At 45.8% G+C, this 19,116-nt stretch overlaps 1 protein-coding gene across 1 annotated transcript in view; it reads left to right on the forward strand.

Annotated features, from left to right (window-relative positions):
- Positions 1-19,116, forward strand: part of ADAMTS17 (ADAM metallopeptidase with thrombospondin type 1 motif 17) — a 347,079-nt gene that overhangs the window by 164,612 nt on the left and 163,351 nt on the right. The window contains exons 9-10 of the mRNA XM_047086834.1: positions 15,552-15,692; positions 17,898-18,048. Coding sequence (XP_046942790.1) covers positions 15,552-15,692; positions 17,898-18,048 — 292 coding nt within the window. The remainder of the gene's footprint in view (positions 1-15,551; positions 15,693-17,897; positions 18,049-19,116) is intronic.

Consider the following 19,116-nt stretch of genomic DNA (forward strand, 5'->3'; position numbering starts at 1 on the left):
GGGGTCTTTGAACTTGGAGAAGCTGCAGGTTTTCTCTGGGCAGCAGGTCCCTCCTGCAGGTCAGCTAATCCCCTCCTCTGCACTGCCTTTGAAGGGGTTAGGAAGTGCTGGGGGCTGGTTTCCAGTACCCATTAACACAGCAGCCCCTAGAAGAATTAGTGACTGAGATTGCCACTGGGGTGGGGGGGGGTGGGGAGACTCCGTTTTCATCTCCTACCCCCTTGTCTCTTTTCAATTTCTACCATACACTTATCCAAGCCAGGCCTTCTCCTATCGGCTGAGGAAAACCCTCCCTTGAGAAATCAGGCAGTTGCCACCGTTTGCGAATGGAAAGCTTATTAAATCCAAGCTTCCAAGCAAATCAAAGTTGCTAAGTCTAGGTGGACTTGAAAATGCTCTTGTTTAGGTAAGGGATGCCAGTGGTTAAAAAGGAGAAAAATACTGTCCTTCTGTTCCTTGGTGGGGGTGGGGGAGGCCAATACAAAACCAATGAACGTACGGCATTTCTTCTAGGTAAATCTAAAAGATGGTCATTTGAGGCCTGATTATGAGGTTTTCCAACACTACACCAAATTTCATCTTCAAGTCCATAGAGGACCTTTGAAGGATTTCTAATGTGATGTCCTCTCAAACTTTAGACACTGTTTCCCATTGCTGTTCACAAGGTGGCTGTGTTGGATTAAGGCAGAACCTGGGAGGTAGACCAGAAATCTGATTTCAGACCAGCTGGCAGGAAACCCTTGGTTCCTGGAAGTGTTTGCTGCTGCTGGCAGAAAGGTATTGGGTGGGCATCTCTCTTTGGGCTCTGGTTTCCACCCTGGCTCAGACAGAGGAGCTTCAGGAAGCCTTAATGCCTCAAATCTTGTGGCTCTTTAGAGCCTAGGTCTCAACCAGAAAAGGAGTCAGTATCCTGAGTGGCAGTCTCCTAGTAATATCTTTTTAATGTGCAAAATTTTCAAATATCAAAAAGGAGAGGATGGGTAGAGATCACAAAAACTTCAAGGTTCCCCACCCTGATCTCATGCTCCTTGAGTCATTCTCCAACCTTAACGTGCCCCCCCCCAGCTTTTCATAACCCTGGATATGTCTGTGTCCCTCTCCTGCCCATCTCCTCTGAGCCTCAGGTATTTATGGGAAGGCTGGAGGGTAGGGTGGGTGCTAGCAATGTCTCAGATGCATGCTTCAGGTAAGAGAACTAGGAGGTGTCCAGAAGGAGACCAAGTCTGAATCCTCTCCTGAGTGTCTCAGTCCCCAGAGAACCAGAGGTGTGATTCCTCCAAGCTGAGCCCAGAAAGGCTCTTGGCTGCTGCCCAGCACCTGTTCTCCGCAAGGCCATGTCCACACTCTGTAGGCCCCTCTTCTCCATACTGTCTTACTGGCATTGCCCTGACAGTAGACCTTGAGCCCTCCAGTGCCTCTTGGCTTTCCACTGCTAATCCTAAAAGGGGTTTTCATATCCAGTCCATAGTATTCTGAGGGCTCCCTGCCAGCCCCTCGACCTTCAAGACAAGCCACTCCTGCATGGGTTAGCAGGTCCCATCGTTTGCTCTCCTTTGGGTGTGGAGGCAAATTTCATCCTCAAAGGGCTGGGCCATGCATGCAAGTTCAGAGTATAGACTGCACAGGCTCAAATTGTGCTTGACCATTTATCAGCTATTTGACCCTGGGCAAGCTTCTCATCTTCTCAGTTCCCTCTCCGTTGGCCTCATTTCCCTCCTCTGTGAAGTGGGGACAGTAAGGTATCCTGTGAGTGAGGCAATATATGTAACGGGTACTGGAACAATGAAAACACTGTTTCTTTGCTTTTCTGGGTGCTCTCTCCTTCTTAGGCAGGAGGCCACCATCGTATCGCATCTGCTTTCCCAGTTCCCACTGTTAGCGTCCCATTGAGCATCCATGTTCAGGGAGAGAGCCACCTTTGTCTGCACCTTTGATGCAGGTCCCATGGGCACATGGGTGCTTTGAGCCATGCCTGGTATGTGACAGGCATGGAGTTGGTGTTGGTAGATGAATGAGCACACGATTAGGGTGTCAACTTAGGGCCTCCATATCCTCTGGGCTTGCCTGGCTCAGACCGTAGTGAACGGCAGCCTTCAGCTGACACAGGAGGGTATGAATCTCCACTCTGGTGAGTGTGGTGAGCAAAGCCTGCCCTTGGATCCCACCATTTTTTACCCTCTGCCTCATCCACTACCACAGTGCCCAACACACCTGCCATTACAGTCGCTCCTCTGGATGGATGTGCTGAGGCTGACTGTGTTAAAATGCAAACTGCTTTGGGGAGCAGGGAAGGAAAGGGAAGGTTCCTCTGAATCAGGGACTCAAGGAGGACAGGAGCAGACAGGTAACCCTGGGTGTTGGATACTGGAAGTGGGAAGAGAAGGAACCACATTCTTCTCCCTTCTCTACCTCACTGTGGAGCTGGGCAATGGAGATTTGACCCACTGCAGAGGGACCAGGAGATTTGACCTTGGCTCCCTGAAGTGCTTGCCTCTGTGGCATTGTGCAGAGCCCAGCTCTGTAGGATTGGAAGTGGCCATATATTTCCCTAAAACTGGGATAGTGCTCTCCATTTGCACATCAGTTGTGCCATCCATTGTTAACTGCAAGTTCCTTCTTGACGTCTGGAGGGTAGGATGGATTAGCCCGGAATTTACGTCTTTGGAAGGTTTTAGCTGTCCTTCCATTTCCTGCCCTATTCCAGTCCGGTGTCTGCAGCCCCCTTATGCTAATTACTCTTTAGACCAAAAAGCAGAAAGCATGTGTTTGTCTTTCTCACCCAACCTCCCAGTTTCCTTTCACAAAGTAAGTGCCGTGATAGGGACAGCGCAGTCTTTCCTTGGCAGGACCTTGGGAGCACGTTTATCGAAAGAGAAACACTTTGTGCTGTTCAACTTCTCTGTTATGGTCTTGCTCGCCAAGCTGGGCACGTGGTCTCCTTGTAGATCTACCCGGGAACGAAAGTTTGGGGTTGGTTCCCCCATCATTGCAATGCACCTTTGGCAGACCAGGAAAAGTGAGTGGAGCTGAGACCCACTTACGCTGAATCAGCCTGGGTTCTCAGAACGCTTCCTGATGCTGGCAGGCCAGGTCCTCGGATGCAGGCCCAGCCAAGAGGGTCCTTGGTTTTATGCAGGATGGAAATCAAATAGGAGTCAGCACAGAGTTCGTTGAAGATTTAGAGAGAGGAGATACAGAGCATCTGGGAGACTCAGAAAGGAATGGAGCACAAGTCTTTTCTTTGGGGCCTGGGTTTTTTTTTTTTTACTGAGGGTGATAGTCTGGTATAAAGTCCCTCAGGCATCCAGGAACCAGTTAGAACAAAGACAAGGGTCTAGGTGTTATTCCTTGGACCCAGGGCTCTTGGTGTCCTCCAGCTGTTTAGCACCAGTGGTCTGGAATACACACATGGTAGCTTTGTCTGGTCATTCTCACTGGTTCCTCCTTAGATGTTGCCTGTTCTAGAGAAATCATTAACTCCCTATCCCCTATAAGGAGGACATACACTATTTGTACTATGAGGCATGGGTAAAGTGGAGTGAGGGTTCAAGTCCTAGCAAGAGTAGAAGCAGGAAAAGGGGCAACAGGCAGATTTTTTAGGGAGTCTTTCAGTTTCCCTACCTCATTCCCATGCCCCATGCATGCCTCCATCAAATACAGCTAAGCCGAAGGAGGACCCACCATAGACTTGATGGAGAACAGGAGGCCCAGTGAACCATCATGCAATTTGGGAGGGTGGGGGGAGCACATCACAGGGATGTCAGCCTTATTATGCTGCTGGCCTCTGGAGCTGATGGTGTCTACATGGGCTTCACAGCATTCTGAACTTCAACAGGTCACACCAACCCTTGGCTGGGAGCATCTCTGCATTGTAGGCCCAGAGCAGGCCACAGAAGGGACAACAGCTCCGAGGCCAGGATGGCATTCATTGTGTCTATGATTATTTTTGGAAGAGCTCAGTGCTTTTGTAGTCTTCCTTTGAAATAAAAATAATGGTTTTTTTTCCCCAGTAAATGTTCTCCTTTTAAAAAGCTAAGGAGAACCTCACAGAACTTAACATCTTACCATTCACTTTTTCAATCAGCAAAGGCACATTCTTTTATGTCACTCCTTGACTAAATGGATTTGATACTGAGAATGTCCCAGGTTTAGTTGCACAGAAGAGGCATCCCTCTTTCTGTTGGAGATTTTATTTGCTCTCCAGGCACCTTCTTGTCAAAATCGACTTAGGCTGATGTTCTTTCATTTTCTTGGATGCTGTGAAAAGCTCTCAGAGGATATCCAGGCTCTTCCAATACCTCACCCTCCAGCCCAGGGATTTGGAGGACTTTTCACAGGTGGTACCAGCAGCATAACCATCAGCAGGCAGAAAAAGTAGGCGTAAGTTAGGTCGTACAAGAAGTCACTATGAGACGATGTGTGGAAGTTTCCCTTCTCTAAGATGGCTCTTAGCTCCTGATAGCTACGCCTGGCCACTAATTCTTCTCCAGGTGTGTCATCAGCTTGTCTTCTTTCTCCCAGAATCTGTAAGTCTGTAAGTAATTTGTGGACATGGATATACTCTTACACCAGTGTATGATATCCACAGCTCCTAGCACAATGGTGGTATTCAAATTAGTTCAATGGCATTATTGGCTACAGCTGTACGGTCCAACGAGTTGGCACTTAGCCACAGGTGGATCTTGAAATTTATCTTAAATAAAATTTCGTATCATCAGAACTTCCATTCTTTGGTCACATAGCACATTTTAAACACTCAGTAGCCACCTGTGGTCTATGGCCATGTTGGACAGCACACAGGGAGATTTTTCCTCCATTACAGAAAGTTTCACTGGACAGCATGGGTCAGAACGTATTGATTCACCTGCCAGACCGTGAGATTTCTGTGGGCAGGCCTGTGTGTGCCACTCCTTGCTGTGAAACTGGTGCCCCAAAAATGCCTGGTGCAAGATTATGTTCAGTCAGCTCTTATTAAAAGACTGAATAGCAACTCTACCTTAAATTGTATTCAGTTCTACAGATTAAGAATCATGAAATGATTACATCTTGAACTAGAAAACCTTGTTTTTTTTTAATTATTATCATTTTAAATATTTATTTATTTATAATATAATTTATTGTCAAATTGGCTTACATGTAACACCCAGTGCTCATCCCAACAAGCGCCCTCCTCAATGCCCATCACCCACTTTCCCCTCTCCCCCACCTCCCCATCCACCCTCAGTTTGTTCTCTGTATTCAAGGGTCTCTTATGGTTTGCCTCCCTCCCTCTCTGTTTGTAACTATTTTTCCTCCATCCCTTCCCCCATGGTCTTCTGTTAAGATTCTCAAGATCCACATATGAGTGAAAACATATGATATCTGTCCTTCTCTGACTGACTTATTTCACTTGGCATACATAATACGTTCCAATTGAACTGGAAAACCTTTTAATAGTCATCTGGTTCAAGCTCCTCACTTCCCAGCTGGGAAGACAGTCCTGATATGATTGGAACCTTGTCTTAGGTCCCCCAAACTAATTAGGGCAAATCTTTAACACTAGCAATGACCTCTTTCTCCTTGGACCATCACTCTGTCCACCATGTTAAACTCTCTTAGTGTTTACTTTGAAATGGCAGTGAAGAAGTCCTCAAATGATCATTTAGAAGAAAATGTCCTTAAGTTGAGCCAGTTTACCTAGAAGCCCTCTAGAGCAGGTGTATTCAGTGTGCATGTATTAATAGCATTTCCATTTGACTTGGGACCAGTGTAAAGGTGCCCATGTGGTAACTAACAATATTTTACATTGTTTTGGAAGTCTACCAAATTTCATAAGGCAAGAAATGAGGTATACACATTGAAAGGGAAGAGTCAGAGTGGTTGTTATCTGCATGTTGTAAAAGACTCATCTGATAGAAGCGCCTGGGTGGCTCAGTCGGTTGAACGTTCGACTTCAGCTCAGGTCATGATCTCACAGTGCGTGGGTTCAAGCCCCGCATCAGGCTCTGTGCTAACAGCTCGGAGCCTGGAGCCTGCTTCAGATTCTGTGTTTCCCTCTCTCTCTGTCCCTACCCCACTTGCACTCTGTCTCTGTCTCTCTCTCAAAAATAAAAAGCATTAAAAAAAATTTTTTTTAAAAGAATCATCTGACAGACTATTGCAAACAATAAGTGTTCATCATGGTGCAAATCACAAGACCAATATAGAATAATCTATGGCTTTCCTATACATAGGCAGATCAGTTACAGAAGAATGATAAGCAAACCTCATTCCACACATCTGCCAGAGATATGGAATACCCAGGAATGATGCTAATAAGAAATGTAATACCTTTCTTTACAAAATAAAACTTTGCCAGAGGTCACTTAAGAAAGCCTGAAAAGATAAAGAGGTACCTGTGTCCCAGGATGGCAAGACTCGAAACTTTAGTGATTCTAGTTCTCCCCAAATTAATTAGTTCATTGAGTGCAGTCCCAAACTGAAAGGACTTTTTGTGGAACTCAACAAGCCAAACGCATAATGGGAGTAAAGTTCTTAAAATATCTGAGATAATTCTGGAAACACACACACACAAAGAGGAAAGAAGGAGAATTGGCTTGTTAGTCTGTTTACCTTGTCATAGGTAGAGTTTCTGTTTTCTTCTAAATGTTTATTTATTTATTTTGGGAAAGAGAGAGCTCAAGCAGTGTAGGGGCAGAAAGAGAGAGAGAGAGAGAGAGAGAGAGAAAGAGAGAGAGAGAGAGAATCCTGAGCAGGCTCTACACTGTCAATGCAGAGCCCAGTGTGGGGTTTCATCTCACCAACCGCGAGATCATGACCTGAGCCAAAATCAAGAGTCAGGGGCTTAACTGGCCGAGCCACCCAGGCGCCACACAGATGGAATTTTTTCTTAACACTTACGGCCTTTCCATCCGAATCAGTGCTGTCACTTCTAAGTAGTCACCTTGGGAGGGTACATCCTTATTCTATCAATGTAGCTACCTTTCGTAGCATCTTTGGAATGTCTACCAGGAATCCGCTTCAAATGCCCTTCTCCCCTTTTATAGAATATCTTCCCGGGTCAGAAACCCAACATACCTTTGTAGATATTTTTTTTGTAAAATTTTTGAACATCATTTGATTGAAGCGTACGGAAACATTCGCTCTGGACGCACTCACAGAATGCTTTAAGCAGTAAGGGCCTTATGCACAGAAGGCTATGGGCGTCCCAAGAAGGTGCCTCTCATTTGTTCATGTGTTCATGTTGGGGACCATCCAATCCTGGAGTCATCCTTGTGTTTATGAGGCAGAGGAAGGACACCACAGGTAGCCTGTATTCTGGGTGCTTGGTGAGCTGTCATATGGACCTAGATGTTCACGTGCTGCTTTAGTTCTATAGCCATTTATAGAGCCCTGCCATGTGCCCAGCCCTGCCCTGAGACCTGGTGGAGCAGGGAAGGGTGGCCCATGTCACAGTTCAAGGACTATCTTTGTCATGGGTTGGGGAGGTGAGGGCAGGACCAGAAGCATGGGGGCTGGAGAGCCAGTAGGAGTTATCAGAGCCAGGAAACGGTTTTCACTAAGATGGCAATAGCTTCAGCCCTCCAGGCCTGTGTGCCTCAAGGCTTCACCAGCCCCAGGCTGCTGGATGCACAGAGAAACAAGCAAGAGTGTGACTGGTGTGTGCTTTCAAACCTAGATCTGCCACTGGGAGATGTAAAGAAACAGGAGGCTGTGCCATGGGCCCCCATCTTCGTGCTCTTCCTACAAAGGGCAATGAGTGGTATAGACCAGTGGTCATCAGTGATTATCCTTCACAGGTGTCCTAGGGGGTGTCTGCAGTCTTGGACGGGATGACTTCCTCCCAAGAGCAGTTGGGCTTCTGGGGCTCCCACAAAGCTGCTCTTCAGGGACCTTACTCCAGTCCCTGAACCACATCTGCCAGGACAGACCTGTTCTATTCAGTTAGCTCACTGCAAAAGAAAAATGGAATTTTTTTTTAAGTTTATTTATTTTATTTTGAAAGAGACAGAGACAGCACAAGTGGGGTAGGGGCAGAGAGCGGGGGAGGCAGAGAGAGAATCCCAAGCAGACTCCACACTGCCAGCGCAGATCTCGATGCGGAGCTCGAACCCACGAAGCTGTGAGATCATGACCTGAGTGGAAACCAGGACTCAGACGCTCAACCAACTGAACCACCCAGGCACCGCAAAAAATGGAATTTAAAGGCATTTGACAGAGTAGCACCTTTTCCGTTCACCATGAGCCCACCTTCCCTTTGGTGTGGCATCTCCCCACCTCCCTCGTTAACTCTGTGGCTCTCTGAGGGCACCGGGTTTGCAGTTTGGGGACTGTAGCCTTCTTCCCTCAAGCGTGTGTGTGTGTGTGTGTGTGTGTTCCCACGTATGCCTCACTTCCAGTCCTTTAGAATACAGACTCCACGAAGGCAGGGGTCTAGCCTCTGCCAGACTTCTATTTGTAGAAGATACCTGATGAATATTTGTTGAATGAAGGAACAAATAAATGAGTGGCATTAAGATTTTGTCCCTGTGTAGTCGTAGATGAGGAATTGGAGGTGCACAGTTGCTGGAATCCTCATCCAGGTCTGTGCGACTCCAAAGCCAGGACCCTCAAATATAGCACTTGCTTCTGCATGATGAGAATGGGGTTTCATATCATCTCTTTCTTTTTTCCTTTTTCTTTTTTCTTTAAGGTATGTTATCATTGAAAACTTCACCTTGTTAGCAGATTCTTTCAGAATTCATTTTATTTCAAAAGCCTTTAACAGGAATTACGAGATGACCACTATCCTGAAACACACACGCTCACAATCAGACTTTCATTTTGACAGTTCTTGAGAGAAATCCAAATCTTGATACCCTTTACTGGGTGTGTATGTTTTTTGGCGTGTCTACACTTACATCATCTACTAGGGTTGAATTGTAGTCTACTCATAAACTATCTACTTGCAACAGAAATTTTTTTCTACATAGCTTTTTTTTTATTAAGTTTTAAATTTTAATTAAATTAGTTTAATTACTTTAAATTAGTTAACATACACTGTTATGTTAGACTCAGGTGTACAATGTAGTGATTCAGCAATACTGTCCCTTACTCAGCATTCATCATGATCAATGTGCTCTTAATCCCCTTCACCTGTTTCACACATTTCCCCCCACCCCACCTCTCTAGTAACAGTTTGTCCTCTAGGGTTGAGTCTGTTTCTTAGTTTCTCTCTCTCTCTCTCTCTCTCTCTCTCTCCCTTTCCCTTTGTTCATTTGTTTTCTTTCTTAAATTCCACATATGAGTGAAATCATATGGTATTTGTCTTTCTCTAATTTCACGTAACGTTATACTCCCTAGCTCCATCCATGTTGCCGCAAATGGCAAGTTCTCATTCTTTTTATGGCTGAGTAATATTCTATTCTATATGTATACACCACATCTTCTTTATCCATTCATCTGTTGATGGGCACTCGTACTGCTTCCGTAATTTGATTATTGTCGATAATGCTGCTATGAACATAGAAGTGCATGTGTCCCTTTGAATTAGTATCATCTCTTTGTTTGCATATGTTCATTAAACTATCAGAAAATTGGAAGCCAGCTGCTCTGTGTGCAATGTGTCCAAGCAGAAGGGAGTCTATGGGGGAAGGTGCCAGAAGGGGAGAAGCCTCATCATCGAGAGCCACCGTGCCTGCTGTGGTCTACCTGGCCTGGAAAGATAGTCTCAGAAAAAAGAGTCTGGCCTGGTGTGTGACCTGAAGCACATCACCCTAGTTTTATAGCCCCAAAGGGGCTCATCAAGAATGAAGGAAGTGGGGCGCCTGAGTGGCTCAGTCGGTTGAGCGTCCGGCTTCAGCTCAGGTCATGATCTAGCAGTCTGTGAGTTCAAGCCCCGCGTCGGGCTCTGTGCTGATAGCTCAGAGCCTGGAGCCTGCTTCAGATTCTGTGTCCCCCTCTCTCTCTGCCCCTCCCCCACTCATGCTCTGTCTCTCTCTGTCTCAGAAATAAATAAACATTAAAACAAAATAATGAAAACAAACAAACAAAAAAGAATGAAGGAAGTGTTTGCTTTATCTGGAGGGTACAAAGATACAAATGGAAATAGAAGTGAAGATACTCAGGCCAAATGATGGCCCAGTGATACTGCAACTGTTTGTACAGAGTGTATTCTTAAACAGGAATAAAAGGTGAAAATAGTTATCAACATTACCTTTAAAAATTGCTTTTCGGAGGTGCGCCTCAGGCACCCGACACCAAGGCCGTCACACCTGATCTTCTGCCCCTGTTGGAACCGGCAGCCATTTCTTCAAGCATCAGATAAAATTTAAACTTCACCTGTCAAGCCTTCATACCTTGTGCCCATGTTGCATGCAAATGTGTGTTGTGAAACACCAGAATCACCCTCAGCGTCATGCTGCACTCACACAGAGCGGCCCGGAGACCTCCTGAGAGGAGGGCAGATACACAGAGCTGTCCCACTGTGTTAGGGGATGCACGCTCTTGCACACTCATACATGCACGCTCTTGCACATGCACATGTACACGCTCAGGGACCAGAGTGAGGGCCAGAATCACTCAGGTTATGCACGCCTTCTCTCTTTTCTTTTTCTCTCTTGACCTCTCTCTCAACACAGTCAATTGCATTTTTGTTCAATGAAAAGTTAGAGCCCGTTTGATGGGAATCTTCTGTATGTATAAACACACAATACACAAGCCCAGGCAGAAGGAGGAGACAGACCTGACTCATATACTTGACATCAAAATCCCTTATACGTAAATTCAGGAACTTGAGTGTTTTCATTACTTTTGTGCTCTGGCGAGTGAAGAGAGACGGTGTATACTGCATGTGTCTTAACCATTGTCAGCTGCTGCGATATAATCCACTACAGCAAAGCACACTTAACACCAACGCTGTGCTGATCATTATTTACCCACTGGTGATCCAAACTTCATGGTGACTTAGGATCATTCTTACTGTGATGATCCTGTGTGTAGGAGGCAAAGCTGAGTCTGTAGAGACCCCAGATCTACTCTGCTGGTTGCATTGCTACTGAATCCCTGAAGGCTGATAGGCTCATTTCCTTGGACAAAAACAGAAACAAACAAAAACTCCTCCGGCGGGGAGAGGATTTTGATGTTATTGTTGCCTACTTGTTTTGTTCCCTCTGAATCGGGTTATTGATGATCATGACAATTTAAGCTGCATAAATGAGTGCGACCTGTTACCCCTAGTGACTTTTAATACTTGCAAGTGACGTTTCTGAGTAGCTGAAGATTGAGGGCACAGTGTGGTTCTTGTCAAAGAAGTATTGACAGTCGAGAATTTTCCTTCCAGTATAAAGCTGATGTGTTAGTTGTTACTGTTAAGTAATATGAATTAATACAAATCTAACTACTATTTCCTAGAAACTGCCATGAGCCATCCCTATTACTGCAGCATCCGTGAGCACTTACTGAAAATGGACTGTCAGTATGCCCAGAGGGTTAATAGGGTTGGCCTGGGTTGGCCAGCAGCCCCTTCAGTGTGGAGGCTACGTCACGGGAGCCATTTCCCCAGGTTCCCTGTTTGGAGGGGAGGTGGGACCTCATTGTATACCTGTTGTCAAAATCCCAAAGCTTCTGAGAAACAGACTCAGAGCCAGGTAAAACCAACACTTTCAAGATGGCAGATATACCAAACCTAAAACACACAGCCGTCTCCATGGTTTTCAGGATTTGGGGTGAAGCTAGGAGGGGTGAAACATTATAGGGATTCTCTTAGAACTCCCTGCATGGTACATATTGGATTTCCTAAAGCTAATACAGAAGCAATGTGTTACTTGTTTTAAGATAAAATCAACTCAAGGCCATTAAGTTGTGATTGTGTCTAATAAATCTCAGTCACATGTGACATGAGGCATGTCCGTGTCCTTAACCCCACTGTTACTTAGAGTCAGAATTACTGTGTTCGCTTAATGCTACTCCTTCTTGTTAAATATAATGTTGCCAGAAGTAATAGATGCCCTGGGACATAAACCTAAAACAACATACATTTCTCAGTCAAGTAATCCTGAATTTAATCTAAAAATAGCCTAAACAGTAGTTTATGTAAACCTCAAATATCAGGACTCCCAGCCCAATGCTAGTTCATCAAACTGTAAATTTATGAGGCACTTAGTTAGCATTTGAACATTTTAAACTAGATCAAGCATGATCTGTGTTAGAAACAGGCTCCAGAAATCCAAGAATCCCACTCTTGGCTGATCTTGCTGACTGGAACATTCCTTGGGGAAGTCCTTCTCTGGGGCCAGCGTAGTGAAACACCAACATAGCACACTGTGTAGGCATATGGTTATCGACGGCATAGTCAGCTTTTCTGAGCACTGTTTTAAACATAGTTTTGTCTCCTGAGAGACGAGGTCCTCTGGCCAGCAGAGTCTGGCAGTGTGAGCAAAGGAACCTCTTTCATTTTACGACCAACTTGACCACGAGAGAAAACTTAGAAGTGGTCACAGATGAAACATTCCTCCATAGGTGGTGAGGCCATTCTGCCAGGACTTGGATCTCCTCCCGTTGTGGTTTCCCAAACAACATCCTTGTTGTTTGAAAAAACCCATCTGGTGGCCACTCAGGGGATCCCAGCCCAGGATGATGGGAACCGGCTTATAAAAGTGCAAAGCTAGAAGAAAAACTGACTCACAGGTTGGTTCTCTGTAGGACTATATTCCCCAAGGGTGACAGCAGACCAGTTGCACCTGGTCTGTGCGCCGTGCTTACACCTTGTCATTGAAGACAGAACGGAGCCACTGTTTTCCTGAGACATTTTCTTTCTGGAACCTGTACACATTTAGCAGAGTTCACCGAAATCCATCAAAATTTTCAGAAGATCTGTTTATTTCGAAAACCCTATCTCTAGTTTCATTTAAAGATATCAGATAAAACCCTAAGACAAATTTAAGATGCCTTTTAGCATCCTTTGCTAAAGGCACTTGAAAAACCAGCCACTTCCTTCAAAAGTTAATACAAAACAGGGACGCCCGGGTGGCTTGGTCGGTTAAGCATCCGACTTCGGCTCAGGTCATGATCTCACGGTCCATGAGTTTAAGCCCTGCATCAGGCTCTGTGCTGACCTCTCAGAGCTTGGAGCCTGTTTCAGATTCTGTGTCTCCCTCTCTCTCTGCTCCTCCCCTGTTCATGCTCTGTCTCTCTCTGTCTCAAAAATAAATAAACGTTAAAAAAAAAAGTTAACACAAAACAAAGAGATGATAGGCAGATAGACAGATGGATAGCTGTAGATACCTATTGGCGTAGATAGATAACAAGCAGGGAAAAAAACTAAAAAGCTGAACAATGGTGCTAAAAAATAGGACTCATTTTATTCAGTGAAGTAACCAATAGAAATGTGTCTAAATTACTCCTATTGGTCAGATTTATCTGACAATTTCTTGGCTCTTCATTTAACTTGAATTGGACAGATACCTGGTTTCTTGGCAAGAGGGCAAGACTGAATCTAGCCAGAGAAGGCTTTCATCATTCTGTTGAGCAAGACGCCATGGTACTAGACTTAGTGCCCTCGTAATGGACATGGATTCTCTGATTTTTGTGGTGCTTTCTCCATTATTAAATAGCTAGTTTATTCAATAAATATTCACAGAGTGCCCACTCTGTGCCAGTCACTGGTTGAGACTCCACCAGGGATAGAAAACTGCCCTGGGGAGTTGGAAGCGCCTTTTGGGAAATGCAGAGGGAGAGAGTGATGTCTAGAAGAGCGGTCTGGACCACGGGAAAACATGGCCACCAACACATGGGTCCATGGCACCACAGATAAGCTTTCTTCTGACAGGGCAGTAGTTGGTCAATTGACCAATTGACACCCCCCCCCACCAAAAAAAGGTTCAAGTGGAGAAACGTAAAGAAATTATACTTAGGTGCCTTAAACATTTGGTTTAAGCTTAAGCCATGAAAATGTTAATTTTTTCACCAATATTGCAGTGGTGGTGAACGCTTTTTCTTAGAGGGTATGTGTCTGCTGATTGCCCTCGCACGTCACCTTCTTCACACAAACCATGAGTTATAATGAAATGAGTTCAAATTCCAGTTTCTTTTTCTTTTTTAGATTGGGTAGAACACAAAAGATCCTTGTGAAGCAGTCTGGACCAGATTTTTGTGATATTTTTTCCTCTCATCTCTTACACTTGTCTTGCCCACATCCAATTTGGCAGTGGGCTATTTTTAGCGAGCTAAGTTAGTTTTCATGAAAACAACTACTCTTGTTCTTGTGTTTCATGTATTAATTGAAATAGCAAGTATTACTGACATAAATAGGCTTAAGAATAAATTCAGTTAAGTCTTGATAAGCGTTCCTTTAACTCACAGGAGCAGATATGTGGGTGATCAGAGACTCCCCTGCCAGTCTGAAGATTCAGGAGCACGAGTGCCAGGTGGTGTGTTTTCCAAGGACTAGGATAGCTTTGGCTAATCCAGCTCCCCATGGTATTGGTGAAGGGAGTGTCTCCATTGGCAAGAGTATGAGAGTGGCTTGGAGGGTGTGCAGAGTAAGAATACAGGCAGGCCTCTGTCAACAGACCCCAGGATTAAGCAGCAAGCAGGGGGCATTGATGGAAGATGGTCAGAGATGTATGATGGAAACTGGAAAATGAGGCTCCAGAGAAGCCTTTAAAACCTCTTTTTATAATTATCTCTGTTTGTGTTGTCTCCTTGCCCAGGCAGGCAGTGATCTGGAGTCAGGGATGGCATTTTGTGCACCGTTGTGTCTTTGTAGTCCATTAGCTGGCACTTGGGAAACCTCTGATAAATATTTTTGAATGAAAGGAAGTACATGTTTTCTCCATTGGGCTTGTTGGCAAAGGATGGGCGTCCTTCTGCACAGTGAATCTCTGCCCTGGGTATCACAGGTCAGCAAAGTCTGGGCCATCTGATCTTGTATGTTCTGTGCCTCAGGTTACCCCAGTGACAGCATGTGAGCAAACTAAGATCCTTGTTCAGCTTCTAGTGTGCGGTCAGCCACATACATCTAGACAGGCATCCTGGTGTCTATTAGATACAACTGGGCATGGAGGCCACAGGTATGATGTTGGTGGACCCAGGTTTAATGATGTGAAAGACAGAAAAGCCACATTTTCCACTGATTTGAAGGTTTATACCTATGATATTATTATATAAGTCAAAGTCATGGGTGGTTCCCATTAGACCTTCCCATAATGACTTCTCCATAGGGCAACAATACACTTAGATCATTAACATTGGTCTATTTTAGTGTCACAAATAAGCGTAACCATCAGAAGTTTACAGTGTAAGAACGATAATATCACAGCATTAATGTAATTTTTCATTTATTCATTTACTTAGCAAATGCTCCTTGTGTCTGCTCTGTCTTCGTTCATTAAGTAAGGAAGTCATCGCTCAATGTCTCTATAAGCTCGTGGTTGCTGGTCTGCTTTGTTGAGAATAGCGTACTGGGTATCAGCCTGTGTCACTCTTTGTGTTTCAGACCTGATTTAAGTTAGCATAGTATGCTGGAACCTGGAACTGCAGATGAAAGCCTATAGCATAAGCGTCCGTCTCTCCTTTTCCTTTCCCTCGGGCAGCTTGGGAATGAACCATGATGATGACCACTCATCCTGCGCTGGCAGATCCCACATCATGTCAGGAGAGTGGGTAAAAGGCCGGAACCCCAGTGACCTCTCTTGGTCATCCTGCAGCCGAGATGACCTGGAAAACTTCCTCAAGTAAGTCCTTGAATCATTCCGTACAAGCACTATAATAGAAAATATTTCTGGGACGCGTGCGTGGCTCAGTCGGTTAAGCCTCCGACTCTTGATTTCACGGTTGTGAAAATGGTCTCACGGTTGAGAGCCCTGCATCAGGCTCCACCCCCACTCTCAAAAAAAAAAATAATAAAAAATATAAAAAAATGTTTCTAAACAAGTGCTTCCAGAAGACATAATAATAATTGAGGTCTTAGCAAGTGTGGGAAAGAGAAATGAATCGCTTAGAACTCTGATCTGGCCTAAAGAGGTGGTCAGTGCAGAGTCTCCTATATCTAGCCAAAACTTCCTCCCACGTGTGCATCTGCTAGGATGCTGGGCACCCAGCTGCCACTCGTAAATGCATTATTGATTGACAGAATATCAGCACAGTGACCAGGACTTGAAAAGAACCCCATTTCGTTTCTCTGCAGTACTTTGACTCTGAGTGGACACCACCATAGCAGTGTCCTTGGCTGCTACAGAAAAAGTCACTTCCTTAATGCTCAGCCTGCTTCCCTTGATAGGGGCACACTTGCTGGGGAGCGGGGCTTGCTCACCTTCCCCCTCACATGTAAGGATGGGCTGTGTTTATCTCGCTGCCACCTTCTTTCCAGAATATATCTGCATCATTCCACTTGCAGATTGCTACAGAAGAGCTGGCCGTCTGATTTCAGACCTTCGTCAAACAAAGTCTTTGCTCAGGTACCATAAGGATCCCTTAGTGTCAAGACCTCAGGGATAAACTTACAGATTGACGGGTAGACCCCGATCACTTCCGTACTTAGTTGTATTCATCCGTCCACCACATGGAGATGGAAGGAACTGAGTCTTACCTGCATATGGAGCTTTGCGGTTCAGTAACACATTAAAGTACCCCCGTGAATTCAGGATGCAGAAGCCGGGCATCACTCTGCCTTCTGTCCCTATCCTGGGTCTTCTTTCATGATATTTCCTGTGGGTGGAAAAATTATGTGCTACACAAGGCTTAAAAACGGATTCATTAGTTTTAATAGCGTCTATTTCTTCCTGAGTACTTGTTATCACAGAATCTCCATGAAATGTTGTTGTAAGCCTTTTGACATTGTTTCATTTTCTCCAGAAGGGTCAGTGAAACAAGGCAGGATATTTTCATTTGCTCATATACACATTGCTGGTCCCACCACCTTTCTTAAAGTGTTGTGTGTGTCTGAGCCCGGGGGAGGTGGCCAGCGTCGGCCTGTGTATACTTGCGTGCAACTCTCTTCTTCAAGAATCTTGGGGTGAGGCTGGGTTTCCTTTCTACTACCATCTGCCTTGCTTTTGGGAATTGAAAAACAAAAGCATTCAAATATTTAACCTCCTAAGGGAGCCACAGGCTCTTAGCCCCCAATTCAGTTTTTCAGAGTTGTTCTCAACATCTGTGAATGTTTCCATCGTGATGGAAATCCTGACCTCCTTTGCAGATCGTGCCTCCAGCCAGTTTTTACTGAGGGCAGAATGTGTGCTCAGGTAGCACACCTAGACCAGTCAGCTGCCATGGCCTGACACAGGCTCTCCAAGAGAGTCCGCAGAGTTGGAAATAAGCACTTTGTTTTTTATTCAAAATAAAGGAAAAATGACCCTAGCTTCTATTTTTTTCTTTATTCATGATAATTTTGCTCAAAAATGTATTCTTTTGTTTTAATGTTTATTTATTTAATGGAAAGATAGGAAGCAGGAGAGGGGTAGAGAGAGAGGGGAAGAGAGAGAGCCCCAAGCAGACACCACAGCTGTCATCACAGAGCCGTACGCGGAGCTCAAACCCACGAACTGTGAGATCATGACCTGAGCCAAAACCAAGAGGCCAAAACCATGAGTCGGATACTTAACCAACTGAGCCACCCAGGCACCCCTCAAAGATATATTCAAAGAAAATACTGTGGGAATCGATTTCAGAAATAGATTTTCACCCAAGAAAGCTCAAACTTGAGAAAAGTACGTTAGCCTCACGGGGTGTTATTCCCAGGCCCTTTCCTATTTGCTAAGCCCTCATTGTCTTCTTAGTAAAGATCTGCATTTGGCCAGGTAGAAAAAGAGTCCAGTGCCTGGGTCATCTTCCCATACATAATTCGGAGATGCATCCTTCTCCCCTTCTCTTGAGTGACAAATCAAAACAAAAACCTGGGAAGTAGCCTTATAAGTCAACTTGCCCCTTGGCTCTTTCAGGTCAAAAGTCAGCACCTGTTTGCTGGTCACAGACCCCAGGAGCCAGCATGCGGTGCGTCTCCCTCACAAGCTGCCAGGCATGCACTACAGTGCCAACGAGCAATGCCAGATCCTGTTTGGCACCAATGCCACCTTCTGCAGAAACATGGAGGTAAGCAGCCGTGGGAGGACCGGCTCGGGATGGAGTGTCTGGCTTCTGTTGGAGGACACAGGTATCCATACTCCACACACACACGTGCACACGTATATGCACGCACCCGTTTGCTTACCCTGACGTGCATTTACGTACGCCCTCGCGGGCATTTGCATACATGCACCTGTAGGGAGCCACACGTGTGCACATGCACACATGCAGTTACATGCGTGCATAGACACACTTCCACACACAGGAAGCTTTTTTTTTTTTTAATTTTTTTTAAGTTGATTGATTCTGAGAGAGGGAAAGAGCGAGCAGGGGAGTGGCAGAGAGGGAGAGAGAGAATCCCAAGCGGGCTCCGCATTGTCAGTGCAGAGCTCACACAGGGCTCGAACTCACAAACCGTGAGATCATGACCTGCATATGGAGCTTTGCGGAAGTCGGAAGCTCGACCGACAGAGCCACCCAGGCGCCCCTGTCCTAAGGCTTCTAAACGTGTGTGAGCCCGATGAGCCGTCACCACAGGTTCCCTGGGTTGCTGTCCGCAGTGTACAGATGGTAACGCCAAGCCTCAGAGATTCAGCGGTCATTCGAAATGGCTTGGTTAGCAGGTAGTAGAGCAGGGCTTTGACTCGGGTCTGTTCACCCCCAGAGCACACACTTTCCCCACCATGCTGTTGACAGCAGGCCGTGGCTTGGCCACTTTTGTGGGTGCGGGTGCTGGGGTAGAGGCGCCAGGACCTGGGGCAGCACAGTCTCCATGCCGTGGACCAGGTGGAGGCCACAGCAACCTGCGTTGGCAATTGGCTCAGGTCGAGGAGCAGAGCCTGTGCCATTCTGGAGCAGAAGGACAGAAGCAGAACTAGCTGGGGATATGTGGGACTCAGGAGCCACCCAGTGGCAGTTGGCCTGAGGGAGGGCTCTCCAAGTGCTGGAGCTCAAGATGGCATCTGGTCCCAGGGAGGGAGGCTGGAGGGCTGGCCATGTTCCCCGAGCGAGACCCCAGCCCAGGGCAAGACCATCTCCAAGATAGACACACCAGGGACTGTGCCTCTAGAATGTGACCCTGGGGACGCAGCCAGC

The sequence above is a fragment of the Lynx rufus genome, unplaced genomic scaffold (genome assembly GCF_022079265.1).
Source record: "Lynx rufus isolate CCGP_SWC_20201006 ecotype Redwood Valley unplaced genomic scaffold, mLynRuf1.p SCAF_21, whole genome shotgun sequence".
Lineage (NCBI taxonomy): Eukaryota > Metazoa > Chordata > Mammalia > Carnivora > Felidae > Lynx > Lynx rufus.